Below are 14,479 nucleotides of genomic sequence, written 5' to 3'. Positions count from 1 at the left end.
TCTCTATCTGAGCTATGAAAAATTATAATAATAGTGGCAATGGTGGAATGATTAAGACATTTGGATGCGTTTTCTATATTATTAAAATAAAAATAAAAAAATACTGTGCATCATATTTTTCATTGTATTATTAATAAACACAATAACACTGTTTATAATAATGGCAAGAACATTCGTAAATGTTCGATGCTCTATAGACATAGATATTTCACAATTAAAGTGAATTTTCAGAAAATAGAATAACAAGAATAAAATTTTGATGGGAAAAAAAGGTTTATTTATTTATTTATTTATTGTTTTAAAATTGCAAAATAAATACTTTATATATATAAAAAAAAAACATCATTTCGGAAGAAAAGAGCAAGTATTTCTCAAGCTCTATATCGCCGGCTTCTCCATCACTCAGCCTCCCAACTCCAGCGCCATGTTTCCAGCGGCGACCCGCCTAGCGGCGAAACGTGTGTTCCAGATCCGCACGGCTTTCCATGGATCCCCAAAGGTCTGCTTTCCCCTCTCCGTTTTTCTTTGCTTCGTTGTTTCTCCATTGAGATTTTTCTCACGGAATTTGATTCCAGGTCACACTTGCCTCCAGATCCTTCTCCACCGCGCTGAACTACGTGAGCTCTCCCGATCTATCAATTAGATTCATTCCACTATAATCTCTACCTGTCTCCCTTGCATTTGTTTTGATTTTTTTGTTTTTTTTGTTTTTTTGTTTTTGTTTTTTTATGATTTTACAGCACATTGACTCGCCAGATAACAATCCTGACATGCCTTGGGATTTTAGTCAAGTCAACAAGGAACGGGTATGTTGAATTCTTCTGATTCGATGGTGTTTCCACTCGTTAAATTTTGCATTTTGTTGTTGTTGTTGTTGTTGTTGTTGTTTAGGTGATTATGCTTAGAACCATATGATTGTATTATTAATTCAGTTGAATTAATTTGGCACCCTATGGATGGTGGTAGAAATTCCTTGTCCACCAAATATTGCTCTGATATTGATCAATGTACTTGTAGTTGAAAAGTTGTAGATTTTTCTATGGACATTTTTAAGCTCGTAGAATTTGGTTTTTCCTGCTATTATAGCTTCAGTGTTCAGTATGCTTCTAGTAATTCAGTTTCTGATCAATCCCTGAATTCAACTGCATAAGGTTGATGACATTTCTTGCTCAGATGACAACCCTCATATCAGATTAGGTGATTTTGCTGTCAGCATCCCTCTCGGCAGTTTCAAAAGTTTGATTTTGAGGTCTTTCTGTGCATGTTCAACTGTTCTCTTTTATCAGCACCTGTATCACTTATTCATCTATTTCACTTAGCAAGATTTTGAAGGCTTGATGATGCATAAGATGAACTGATTTCATACTTTAACTGCAAACATATGACTTCTTTTGTAGCATAATCATGTTCATTACTATAGAGTCACTTAAAGGAGCCTTGATTGTACCATCTTCTTTAAAATTTTTAAATTAGCAGTATTGAAGCAAGAATTTGTGCAACCACTCATTATCATGTCTTCCATTCTATGGTGGAATAAATTGTTTTTCACCATGCCATAGGAAATCTACTTCTTTGGACTTGTAGGATACTGCTGATAAAATTGCCGTGTTGCAGATCTTATGCATAAGCCTCTAGTTCTGGGTGCAGGCAAGACGTTGATGATAAGGATTAAAGAATTGCTTACTATCTGCTATATTTCTATGGCTTGTACATTGTGTTTATTGTTTATATTGCTTGTATTTTCAGGTTAAGGAGATACTATCTCATTATCCCTCCAACTATAAGCAATCTGCTGTTATTCCTTTGTTGGATCTGGCACAGCAGCAGCATGGTGGATGGCTTCCAGTTTCTGCAATGAATGCAGTATGTTGTAGATTTTTGTTGATTGATTTATTATTGATGATAATTTTAATTATCTTTATATTTCTTTATGGAGTTTATCTTTTTTATATTTTATCAATTATTAACCAGTTAAAATTAGGCTTTCAGTTATAACTCGAAGTTGGCGATATGATGTTTGAAATAGTTGCTAATAACATTTCCAAGATCTTCTGCTCTGCTCATCTCAAAATGTCATGCTATGATCATTTTTAGTTTTTGGTAGATTAATCTGTTGGATCTTGGTGCATGTAATTAAATGGAGTCCTTTAATGTGCCCTGTGGAGAATAGTTCTATCGCTTACAACCACAGATTCTTTATAAACTCGTTCTTATTTTTACTGGTCATCTAAATTGTTCACATCCATCTGCTCTGTTGCTGTTGTCTACATTGAATAAGTGTACACTGGTTCATGAAAGCATCACTAAATTCTATGCAATCAACCAAGACTAAGATTGTTTGATGAGGCATTGTTCCTTTTGTAGTTATCATAATCAGGGCTTAGTTAATTATTTTGGGAGTTCTACTTGGGAGTTTTTCTTGATAAGTTCAATAGTTGCATGAATTTATACCCTGCATATGCATGAATATGGGTTGTGTTTCTCATAGAATTTGATGAAACAATTTACTCATGATCAGCTAAAAAGGTTCTCCTTGGAAACTTTCATCATAACCATATGTGCATTTACATGAAATTTCTAGATGCGTATCTCGCCATCTATATACCATATTTTCTTCTAAAACTATAAATTTTATGCTCATGTGATGTATTATATTGATGTTTAATGATACATATCATAAAATAGTCAAGATTGGTGTAGCATGTTACATCTTCCTAGATATTGCTCCATTCAAATGAATAGTGGAGCATTTGGAAACATTTTTATTTGCTTGCAAGCATACAGACATCTTCCAGGTTGGCGATTCCCATAAAAGTTGGGAATTTTTGGTGATTTTATTCAGAAGTAAACATGAATTATGGGATAGTCAATTAGCTTAAAATCTACTGTAGAAAATTTGATCATCTTCTATGATGCATTTGACAGATCCTGTTTAACTTTCTCTGGAAATTGCGATTACCCAGATTTGCCTTAAACATCAAAACAAAATTAAAGTGTTTCTAGCCTTATGATGACCTTGAGTCCTAAAAATTTACTCCCAATATATCTATGATTATATATAATATAATCTTCTTGTCATATTTTGTAATTCATTTCTTATGTTCTGCAAAGTCAATTCAAATTTTTATGCGGTGGTTCAGGTGGCTAAAATTATAGAAGTTGCTCCAATTCGTGTATATGAAGTTGCTACCTTTTATTCGATGTTTAACCGGACAAAAGTAAGTTATTCATCTTGTCACAGTGCTCTAATGATATGTTTCATTCTATTTACTTAGCTGCTTGTTATCTGATACACTTGCATTTATATATATTAAAAGATACTTAATCCATGGATAATAAAAACAGGCTTGTGTTATTTTAGGTTGGTAAATATCACCTTTTGGTTTGTGGCACAACACCTTGTATGATACGTGGTTCTCGTGAAATTGAAGAAGCTTTGCTCAAACATCTAGGAGTTAAGCGGAATGGTATGCTGCATGTATTAGATACACTATTTGCAGTTCCCTGTTTTGCACTCCCACCATTCTCTTGCTCTTTTGTGACAAGAATTTTGATTATTTTGTTTTTTTCTTAACTTTCCAGAAGTGACCAAGGATGGCCTATTTTCTGTTGGAGAAATGGAGTGCATGGTAGAACTTTGCCTGAAATCCTTGAGCAATTAATATTTGATAGCAAACAAACACACCAAACCAGGAAGATCATGATTGCTTATTAATTTTTCAACAATGTTTATGCTGAGAACTTTCAATTTAGTTTGCGGTTAAGAAATTTTTAGATGGAGAATACTTATTCTGTGGGAGGATTTAAGTTAAGATTGTTCTATTCAAGTTACCCTTGCCTTTATACTAATTTCACTGCACTCTAAGCATAATTATGGCTTTCTGCAGGGCTGCTGCGTTAATGCTCCAATGATCACTGTGGCTGACTATTCTAAAGGTTCAGAAGGATATACATACAACTACTATGTCAGTTCACGTTAACCCCCTTTCTTTTTCACAATTCAGTATTTTTTTTAAAATAATACTGTTCCTCTAATTTGGAGTTATTTTCATATATGCCCAGGGAAAAACCCATATATACACCTTTGCTACAATGAAAATTTAATATTCTATAAAGTTTATCCCTAGTAACTGGTCATTGTCCAAATTAAAAGAACTATCTTTTTATAAATATAATCAAAGAAGATATTATTCCACAACCTGAGAGATAATAAAAAGCGAACAGGATAATATTGTGAGATAATATGTAAACCGCAAAACTAGATAATATCCAAAAAATATTTTTGTCTAACGATTAATATTTCCCTTTATAAGCACAGTGAACCTAGGCATTTACAGTTTTTGATTTTGTAAATACAATCATTCAATCACTTTTTGCGCATTATGTGTGCCATATTGTTTTTAATAGCACTTGTCGTACATTTTCAGAACATGATTAAAAGAAATATGCTATAAATCACTGTCAATCAAATCAGGTTCAATGAGCCTTCATTGATCGCGTTTTATGGCCGGAGTATTTTCATTAAAGGGAAAAGAAATTCCTTAGTTTTGTTAGGTAGGCTTCATGAAAGTTTACTTTAGAAAGCATATCTGTGCTCTAAAAATTTTCAGCAATTAGTCATAAAATTTACTGGATCAGAACTCTGAAAGCATGGCAATGGAATATTAAGTTCATAAAATGTTATCACTGCAACAAACAAATGGGGAGCCATTTTTGGTGCTAAATAGATTGAACTTCTATCGGAAAGTATTTCAGAATAACCTGTGAACTATTAGTATTATACCACATTGCATGCCCTCAATCTGTCAAAGACCATCAAGTTACAATAAGGGAGTTATTATGAGTTGGCATGTGTAGCTGTGAGGATCTGGTACTAAAGTAAACTAGCAATCATTCTCATTCTAGTCCTTGAAGTTGCATTTAAAAGCAGCTAGTTTCAATAATGTGTCATGAGCTTCATGATATGAGGTTTGATATTTGGATTACCTCTATGCTATTGGTTGTTTCATTTTTGGTTGGAATACCTATACTTAACCTGAAAATTAAAAGAAAAAGTTAGAATATATTCTCAGTCATAATCTGTAGTCTTGAAGTAATGGCAGGGGCATTAGATGGGGCAATAGTTAACAATATACGAACTACTGGAAATTTATGAGGTTGTGATTGATATTGAATGAGTTTTTGATCGTTCTGTAACCATCTCACTTAATTTATATGAATACTGCAAACAAGAGTGGATTTTCTAGTCAGTCACACATCTTAATTAGCAAGGGAAGATTGTAGGGTGGTAACTAAGTTGAACAAGTGGATAAATGCTACCTCTTGAACTTATTTCTCATGAAGTCATCAATACGATTGTATGTAAAACTAATAAATTGTGGTATAGAGAATTTTAAGACCATTACTGAGGTATATGTTTCTCCTGACTTGTGGTTATCTGGTTAAAGGCACATTTTGATGCTAAATCTTGTAATTGGGCTTCTTTGGTAATTCATGGCATGGTCAAAATCATATGAACCACTTCCCATCGGGAGCCTGGACTTATGCTCATTTCAAGAAAAATTTTGTTGTAAACTGATTTTCAAAAATTGAGCAACTAGGGATTCGGAGTTTCTTGAAGATATACTGCTTTTGGTCTTCATGACTGCTGAATAGGTCCTTATCCTCTGAGATTATTATTCTGAAGTTGAATCAAGATGAAGAAATGAAATTGATGATTTCTTGACCTTTTTTCCTTATTCTGGTTCATCATTGAGTGTCTAAAGTCAAATTAATTCATATCAATTTGAATTTGGATGAAATCATGAAAGCCGTGTTGCTCGTGAGAAATTGGGTTGCATTTTGTTTGTGGGCCTGCCCATTGGGGTTTTTTCTTCACTAGTTGACCCCATAACCTGGAAGACTTTTGTTGAACGCGACATGGTGAATTTCTTCATGCACATGCTTCTTGACATTCTTCATACGTCTTGGTTTGGCTCGCTTTGTTTTTCAACAAGACATAATCCGAATCTATGACTGCTTTAGTTTGTTGAAATTATCCGGTCATTTCAATGTTAAATCATTTTCTCTTTTTAATTTGGGTTCTTTTTACAGGAAGACATCACTCCCAAGCGAGTCATTGAGATTGTTGAGATGTTAAAAGGGGTGAAGCTCCTCCTGTAAGAGTTTAAGCATTATAGCCTTTAATAATCGCTTAATCAATTGGCTATAAGCTTTATGCTTTGACTTTTAATCTGTTTTTAGGTTGGCACACAAAATCCACTAAGGACAAAGAGCGGACCGGAAGGAGGGAATACTACTTTGCTAGGGGAACCGAAACCTCCTCCGTGCCGTGATCTCGATGCCTGCTGATTTTTCAAAATAAGCATGCCATCAATATTGGGAATCATGCTTTGAATTAACACCTACAATTGTTATCAAAATCTCTATTCATGATCTTGCTCTCTTATTTTAGAAGTTTGCCATTTTGATCATCATCAGCTAAGTTACAATCTGAAGCATAAAATTTTACCAGGCACTCAAGTGAACTGTGTTAAATATTGATGGTTTCCCATTAATGTATATTTTCGGTGGGCATATCATTTTCAATAAGACATGTATCCTTGGCGCATCAAGAGTTTAATTTACACATTTTATGTCCACCTGAAATCTTATGCTTCTTTGACACTCATGGAATGCTCTATGCTTGTTTTTTTAATTGTTTTATTAATTATTTATTTTCCCAAACAAAGCAAGAGTGGATGTGATATCTCAAAACTGATTCATTTTATATTTTTATTACACTGGTTCCCACTTAACAAAGATGCTTCCTTACCAATATGACTGATTTAATTTTTGGGAGCCTTGTAATTCACTCTATCTGCTCAATAAAATTATATATTATTATTAATCTAAATAACATGTCTATTTTTCAGCCTGTCAATTTATATTTTAGGATTTTCTCAATCAACAAATGGGCTACTGCATATATTGTTATCTCCATTCCCTACATTCCTGGCAAACTCTATGACTGGTTAACAACATTTAAAAACCAAAAACTGGGAAACGAAAATTATTGGTGTCATTTGGCGAGGTTGGAAATAATCACAAGTATCTTCGAAACACATGATCCGCAAGTCACGCCCAGACTGCTGGATGGACAGACACAGAGACAAGTACCAACCCACATTGGATGGTAGAGTAAATCCCCAAGTGAAAGGCCAATCAAATTTCAGAACCACACTTATGATTGACTTCTGAAATCTTTTCTTTGACATAAGATGCTTTTACTTGCAATAAATACCTCATAATTATGATTAAATTTTATTTTATTTATTACCTTTTGTAATACTTTTTTTATATTTTAACTTGATTGCAATATATGTGAAAATGAAGGATTCTTTACGTTTTTTTATTTTTATATAAAATTTGAAACACATTATAAGGATAATGATTAAGCTAATTTTAAGAAACTTAAGCCATTTCCTGAAAAGGATAGTATACGTGCAAGCATAGCACAAGTTTGTTACAGTAATTAGATACTGTCATTTTGACAATTAAAGATATCAGAAAAACTTTTTTTTTTTTAAAAAAAAAGAAGCCAAGCATAAAAGCAAGGTCATTTTATAATATTAAGAAAGAATAAGGGTACCTTCAGAATTAGAAAAAGCAGAGGAGACCCACCCACTATAGCAAGCAGATAGACTTGTTTGTTTACAATTCAAAATGTAAACAAAAATATATATATATATATATATATATGGGAGTAGCCATTCGATGCAAATCTAATCTATTATTACACAATACTAAATAGTGATTATACACAATATATGACATTAATTTTATACTACTTTCTATATAAATAACAGCTAACGCCTATAATCAAATATTCTTAAAAAGCAATAACAGATGCTGATGTTTTGCCATATATATATATATATAATTTTTTTATTAAACCTCAGACACACAATCCCACAGGCAATAGGCAGATAATTAATAAGCATTATTATCACCGGCCAACCAATTACTGAAAATATGTAACATTCAACACTAGAAACACATTCTGGTGATGATAAGCACGAAGCTTTAATAAAAAAAAAAAATTTTAAAAAAAAAGTGAACCCCACTCACCTACACTGATAAAAGACTCCAATATCAATAAAAGCAATAAAAAAATAATGATCATCATCATCCATTTCAACTTGCTTTTCATTGCTTAAAAAACACATATATTGGATTGTGGTAATCCATACCCACCCATCAGCATAACATAATCCTTTTTGGAGACCCCAGAGCTCCACTAACTACAAAAGTAAAGCCAATAGCTCCCACCACAAAGTGCTTGCTTAGCTAGTGCCCTACACACCCCAGTAACAAAATCAAGAGCCGGCAAGACCTTTGACAAACACTTCACTCTCAATTTTAAAAGAAGGTATGAGAATAGCATTGAAACATCAGGAGATACATTCCCAGTGGACACTCTTTGCTTAGCTTTGCTTTGCTTTGCTTGCCTTGTAATCACAGCACTTTTGACAAAAAGGAGACAAAGGAAAAAAGAGAAAGAAGATGAGATAGAGAGATGTCTTACTGGTGGGTAGGGTGGGCCATTTTTGTGGAACTATCTTGACCAACTATCGTAAGAGATTGGAGCTACAATGTGCCTTGTATGATCAGATCAGATCAGATCAGATTGAGAACATGAGCTGAGGTTGGGTTTGATTTTGGGCTATGAAGAGGGGTTAGGTTCCGGCTTGACTACCGTCGGGGAATCGGGCTGGTGGTTTGAGTGGTAGATGGCACTGGCAAGTGATACAGGCATGATACAAAGAGCTTTGGACTGGAGGAACTGCATAGCTGCTCCGATGTCTTCTTCCATGAGCTTTGCCACTTGTTTTTCAGTGCCATCAGTGGACCACTTCTCCCACACCTGCTGTTGTTTGTTTGTACTCTCACTTGTGTCACCCTGAAGGAATTGAATCAGAAGAAACTGAGATTAAATGAAAATGAGTGTATAACACAAGCAGGAAAGACAAAAAAAAAAAAAAGTCATGAATAAGAATGTGCATCAGATCGCTTGTCAGTATCTGTTTTTCATAGATACATTTATTCATATGCTCTAAGCATCTTCTATGTACATAATGAACAGCACCTTTTGCGGAGCATGGTTGAAAAGAAACAGAATCAAGTAGCTTATTAAGCACATGGTATATTGAGGTTGGTGAGTGGGCATGGGAGGATAAGGTACAAAAGCAAGGTACAGCATCAATGCATGCATGCAGTATTAACATAGTATTCTATCAACTTTAACTGCAAGAACCATTTTTCATAACCGAAAATGTTAGCGAAAGACCAGAGAACACATAAATAAATATTATTCAGTTAAATCATATAAATTCATCAGAATTATCAGATATGCCTTTCCTGAAATTTGTTGGCAACCTTGAATAAGAAAAGCCTCAAACAGCTGCATTTTCAGATGATCAACTCCATAAAACATCAGACAATGTGAACTGAAAACTGATATTTCTATTTAAAAGTACTGTTGGACTAAAGCATCTGCATGCACGCATGCTTTGCATATCATTTTCCTCTTTTTCTTTTTTTAAATAATACCATCATAGTATCATGCAGGACACTTTCACAGGTATAGATAAAAGATGAATAAGCTTTGCAAACCTACCACAGAAAATTAACTTTATGGCAATTGGCATTTAGGTAGCACAAAAAAACCACAGTAGAGCTTTAATCATGAAGAAATAACCAATAAAGAGAAAATGCTGACATCACTTGATCTAGTAAAATTATCACCAACATAAACGATATAATTGCACATTTCTAATATGTGAAGTATATTAAGAAAAGTCTATATATAACAATGGGCGTTCATATTAGTGCTAGTTCTACTATCAGTCTATTACCTCAACAGATGAGACTGGGATATCAGCTACCAGCTGTGCCACAGCACCAGCACCACCCAAACGGCTCATGCTCAGAACCTGTCATGACATATGAGTTAGGAATATGATTGAAGTCGCATTGAGTATCCAAGAACGACAAAAGTAAAGAAAAAGAAAAAGGTATGATTCTCACTTCTTGTTGAAGTCTTTCAAAAATATATAAAAAAAGAAACAAAAACTTGACCACACTGGCATCCATTAACTTCTGCTTAAAACAAGAGAAACATGCCAACAGACCCATGAAAGAATTTTTCCATATCAAGGAGTTCGGATCTCTAGCACCAACAGAAACTTGATTCCAAATTGTTTAAAGAAAACTCAGACCAAAAATAGCACAAGCTAACATGAAAAAGTGGATCTTGCCTTGACTTGCAGCCTCAAAAACTTCACATAATCTAGAATTTCATCAAGCATGGCTGCTCTGTCTGTCTGCAAATACAGAGGGAAATTGTAACAAATAAATGCCAGAGCGTATTTATATCACTTTCAGTGAATTTAAAAACTATTGGTTGTTACTGTCAAAATGCAGAAAAACATTCACATATAACCTACATAAACTATTTCAAAGTGACTAAGGCATCAATGCAACTACTCATAAGACCATGCAACAAAGTCAAAATCATTTAGGTTTCTGTTCCAATGTGATATTCGATTGCATCTTCACCAAATGTTTCAGATTTCTATCAAGGAAATGGAAAGGATAAAGACAAGGACACTCACATGAAGTTTTACTATCAACAATAGAAAGGACACATTGGGGGGTGGGGGCAATTGAAAAATCTTGATAGATAAGAATTAGGAAGAAGCAGTAGATCAAGCATTCTGCTTTTCAAGCACATACAATTTACTCAAGTAGCCTAAACAATCATAACAAAAGCCTAGCTTAGTGGCCTTAATTTTGAAATCCATAGCGGAAAATTGTAAATTGAATCAAGTTTCACAGGTAAAATTTATAATGCTGAAAAAATGAACACTGGTACCAAGCTGTATCTAGTTGTATACAGCAAAAAGATCTACTTCATAAAGCACCTAGAGAAAGGCATTTGCTTCAATTAGCATTAATCAAATCAAAATTCATAAGAATTTGAATTAACAAGGGATAAAACTTTCCCGCCAATACAAATTTAAATTCCAAAATCCTTATTCAAACTAATCCTTGCTAATTCTAACCACAACCAAACACCACCTAAACTTTTGAAAGCTAGCTATACAGCAGGGATTTAACCTCCTCTATCAAGCAGTTTAAAATGTCCTAGTGGCCTAAGAAAAAAAGTTTAAAACTTCATAAAAGACATGGTTGGGTGACTTTGAATACCTGGAAGGCATTAAGAGGCATAATTATAAAGCCATAGGCACAAGAATTAGAGACCATGCAGCTGTACACAAGTGTAGAGTGGAAAAACTAATCTACTGTGAGAATTTAACAAAGAGTACAAGGGTTGAATCTATGAGAGGTGGAAAAACTTATTGGATGACCTGGCCAATAAGATAGCCATCAAAACAAAGATTAACCATGACCTTTCACTAAGATATTATCTTGTCAATTGAAGAAATACACAAGTGAAAAATTTTGATCCCATACTTCCTTGGCATCTCTGCCACTCGTCTATTCAGAGAATTCCCATTGGCGATTCATGTCATCTTGCATTTAACATACAACAACCTATGTTAAAACTGTACCAATGGGAAAGGATGAAGCCCAGATGTATGTGACACTGAGTTATCTAGCTCAATCATTTGTCCACTATCTTCATCACAGATACTTCTCAATTATCACATAACTTTTACTTTCGTAAACAATATTATAATTAATACACAAAAAAAAATCTCTCTTATTTTTATAATCTTTGAGCAAATTAGTTGTATTCCCTGCCCTAAGAATTCACCAAACCATGTTTTACACTATCTGTGGCCCCCTCCCCCACTGTAACAAGTAGTGTCATCTCAATTACAGAATACAAATCAGACAGATAACTACACATGATGAGTATAGAAATTAAAAATAACAATTTTAAATTTTACTCCGGGTACACATACAGCTATAATATCAGAATATGGATAAAATGGAAAATAGAATGAAAATGCTCCTCATAAGCTGACCTTGTTGGAGTTTGGTAGCAACTCTTGTAAAGCCCTCATCCTTTCTGCTATTCTTTCTCTACGTAGCTGCACCACAAAGGAGTTATTAAAATTGCCATTATATCAAAAAAAAAGGATGGTGGAAACTGAGAGCAAAACACAAATAACAACTAGAAAATAAAAACAAGAAACCAAAGATAATGTATCCAAATTATATTGAACCCCATAACTCATTTAATAAAAACAGAAAAATCACTTCTAACAAATAATTTTTTTAAAAAAACTGCGTAATAGAAAATTGGAACAACTGCCCCTTTATGGCTGGAAAGAATAAAATGGCCCAAATAGATTTGATTAAAAATTCTATGTTTAAGATCATTGTTGTCCCATTTCATTTCCCTCATATCAGAAATTAATTTAGAGCCTTGTCTTGGATGGTAGGCAAAGCTTCTTGCAATTTTTGATATATTTAACCTAAACCCAATCTGCAGAGAGTTCTGCAAAGCACTCAAGGTAAAAATAGCTGCACACAAGTCAATTGGAACTTTCATCAGCCAAGACAGCATGTGGCGTATGATTTCTCTCATGGAGATTAGAGATATCACTGAATGACCTTCACCAACAATCTTCTAAAATTATAACCTGCTGCTCTTCCTCTCTCAACTGTCATATTTTAGATCCTTCTACTACTAGTCAAACCATTAGCAAGATCCACCTTGAATACCATGACATAGCTAGTTACCTTCCTCTCCCTTTTCCACATTGCTGACATCAGAATCCATTTTTCTCTCCACATATAACAATACCTTCTCCTATTCTCCAGCACTGTTTTGTCATCAAATTCCTCCTCTATCACTAATCAATACAAAATTCATTTTCTTAAAGCAGGCAGATTTTTTCACCATCACTCCTTCCAGTTGACTAAAAATCAAATCTTCATCAAATAATTGTTATTAAAAACTAATTTCAAATACAAATAACTCTTAAACCGAAAATTTCAACAAGTAAACAACAAAGTCACAAGACATTACCCGTTCAGCTATACTGTGCGGATCTGTAGCCTGTCCCCGCCGGGCGCGCACCCTCGGCCGAGGGGCCGGTGGCTGCAGCGGCGCCACAGACGCAACTCCAATATTCGTCACTTTTGCATTGAACATCTTGACCCAAAAAATGAAATTAAATTAAAATTTTCAGAATCATCTAAATCACTTGCACACCAGCACACCTAACAAACAATTTTTAAAAAAATTTTTTAAAAAAAAAAAAACAAAAACAAAAACAAAAACAAAAGCAAAGGAGGTGATCTCACCACCGAACTGACGTTAGCATTACATGTATAAGAATTTATAAAAGAAAAAGAAAATAACATTCTCAAAATTGAAAGCTTGAGCGGACCTGAGGAGGAGGATTGGGCCGGATTTGATGTGCCTGAACGTGTCCGAACGCCGGGAAGAAGCTCGCCAGTTCCTACACCGGCGAACACAAAAGGTCAAAAACACCCTCCACCTCCCTCCAAAAGAACCAAAACCTAAACACCCAAGACGCGCGCGCCGCCATTCAAAACCGAAACCAGGGGCAAAAAAGTTCATAAAGAAGGCTACTCACCGGTTTCATCGCCGCCTTATCATTGTTCTCATCCCGAAACCGCTTCCCGCCACCGGACCCATCGTCGGCCACCCCAAACCCGCTCCTTCCTTGCTCCAAGCTCAGCCCAAGCGGGAACAACGACCCAGAATACCCTCCGCTGGCGCTGGCCAAGGAAGCAGCAGAGCCCTCGCCGGAGTTGAGTTGGAGGCCGATACCGGCGGCGCTAGGATCGGTTCCAGCGTAGGAGGGCATGGATAGTATTTGCTCGAAGAAGTCGTCGGTTATGCAGTCCGGCGGGGGCTGCGGGGGGTTGGCCATGTGGGATGGGATACGGCGAAAATCTCCGGCGGGGGGCAGTGGTGGCAGCGAAAGGGCATCGGCCGGGGAGCTCGAGGGTGTGGACGAGCTTCTGGGTTCTCACGAGGGTTTATATAAATATAGAGGAAAAAAAGGAGGGAGAGAGAAGAATGGGGAAAGGCGGTGGTGGGAAAGGGAAAGGAATCCAAAAGAAGCGTGGATTTCTTTATTATTATTATTTTATTTATAATAATAATTATTATTTTTTATTATATTGTAATTTTCATTTTTGGTTTGATTCTTTCGTCTTGTCCTTTTCAATGGATTGTTGCTCGTTGATAAAATTTTATTTATTTTATTTTTTTTTTTATTTTTTTTTTTTTGGATGAATAAATACCATTTTATTGAATAGAAATATATAACATAACAACAAGGATACTATGAACCTATTGAAAAGCGAATATAAAACAAAACGAAAAATACAATAAAAACATGTCCATTGGACGTGAATATGAACAATTACAGGGGAACAACTTGAGACAGATACGGTTACCATCAAATTATTGAGTCGGGAGGTTCAT

At 34.9% G+C, this 14,479-nt stretch overlaps 2 protein-coding genes across 2 annotated transcripts; one reads left to right on the top strand and one right to left on the bottom strand.

The window, feature by feature from the left end:
- Window positions 1-339: 339 nt before the first annotated feature.
- Window positions 340-6,639, top strand: LOC120266391 (NADH dehydrogenase [ubiquinone] flavoprotein 2, mitochondrial-like). Its single transcript, XM_039274017.1, is given in 11 exon segments — window positions 340-499; window positions 576-617; window positions 741-806; window positions 1,747-1,863; window positions 3,141-3,218; window positions 3,362-3,467; window positions 3,583-3,629; window positions 3,888-3,965; window positions 6,094-6,130; window positions 6,133-6,158; window positions 6,244-6,639. Coding segments are annotated over 11 exon segments (780 nt in total). The 5' UTR covers window positions 340-424; the 3' UTR covers window positions 6,352-6,639.
- Window positions 6,640-8,163: 1,524 nt separating this feature from the next.
- Window positions 8,164-14,037, bottom strand: LOC120266390 (transcription factor UNE12-like). Its single transcript, XM_039274016.1, has 7 exons — window positions 13,620-14,037; window positions 13,410-13,481; window positions 13,046-13,171; window positions 12,036-12,101; window positions 10,299-10,364; window positions 9,897-9,974; window positions 8,164-8,941 (listed from the first exon to the last, which is right to left on the bottom strand). Exons 1-7 carry the CDS (start codon window positions 13,917-13,919, stop codon window positions 8,705-8,707), a joined length of 945 nt encoding a protein of 314 aa, XP_039129950.1. The 5' UTR covers window positions 13,920-14,037; the 3' UTR covers window positions 8,164-8,704.
- Window positions 14,038-14,479: the final 442 nt, after the last annotated feature.

This window comes from Dioscorea cayenensis, chromosome 8 (assembly GCF_009730915.1).
Source record: "Dioscorea cayenensis subsp. rotundata cultivar TDr96_F1 chromosome 8, TDr96_F1_v2_PseudoChromosome.rev07_lg8_w22 25.fasta, whole genome shotgun sequence".
NCBI classification, from domain to species: Eukaryota; Viridiplantae; Streptophyta; class Magnoliopsida; order Dioscoreales; family Dioscoreaceae; genus Dioscorea; species Dioscorea cayenensis.
The sequence above is the reverse complement of the archived record's forward strand: the minus strand, read 5'-3'. Positions and strand labels throughout refer to the sequence as shown.

What these genes read in the sequence shown, in the direction of transcription:
- LOC120266390 (XM_039274016.1), bottom strand. Translation starts at nt 13,919, where the DNA reads ATGGCCAACCCCCCGCAGCCCCCGCCGGACTGCATAACCGACGACTTC. An exon ending in GGCCCAATCCTCCTCCTCAG is followed by an intron (nt 13,172 to 13,409) that starts GTCCGCTCAAGC and finishes TTTTGGGTCAAG; the next exon opens with ATGTTCAATGCAAAAGTGAC. An exon ending in TCCCAGTCTCATCTGTTGAG is followed by an intron (nt 8,942 to 9,896) that starts GTAATAGACTGA and finishes CAATTCCTTCAG; the next exon opens with GGTGACACAAGTGAGAGTAC.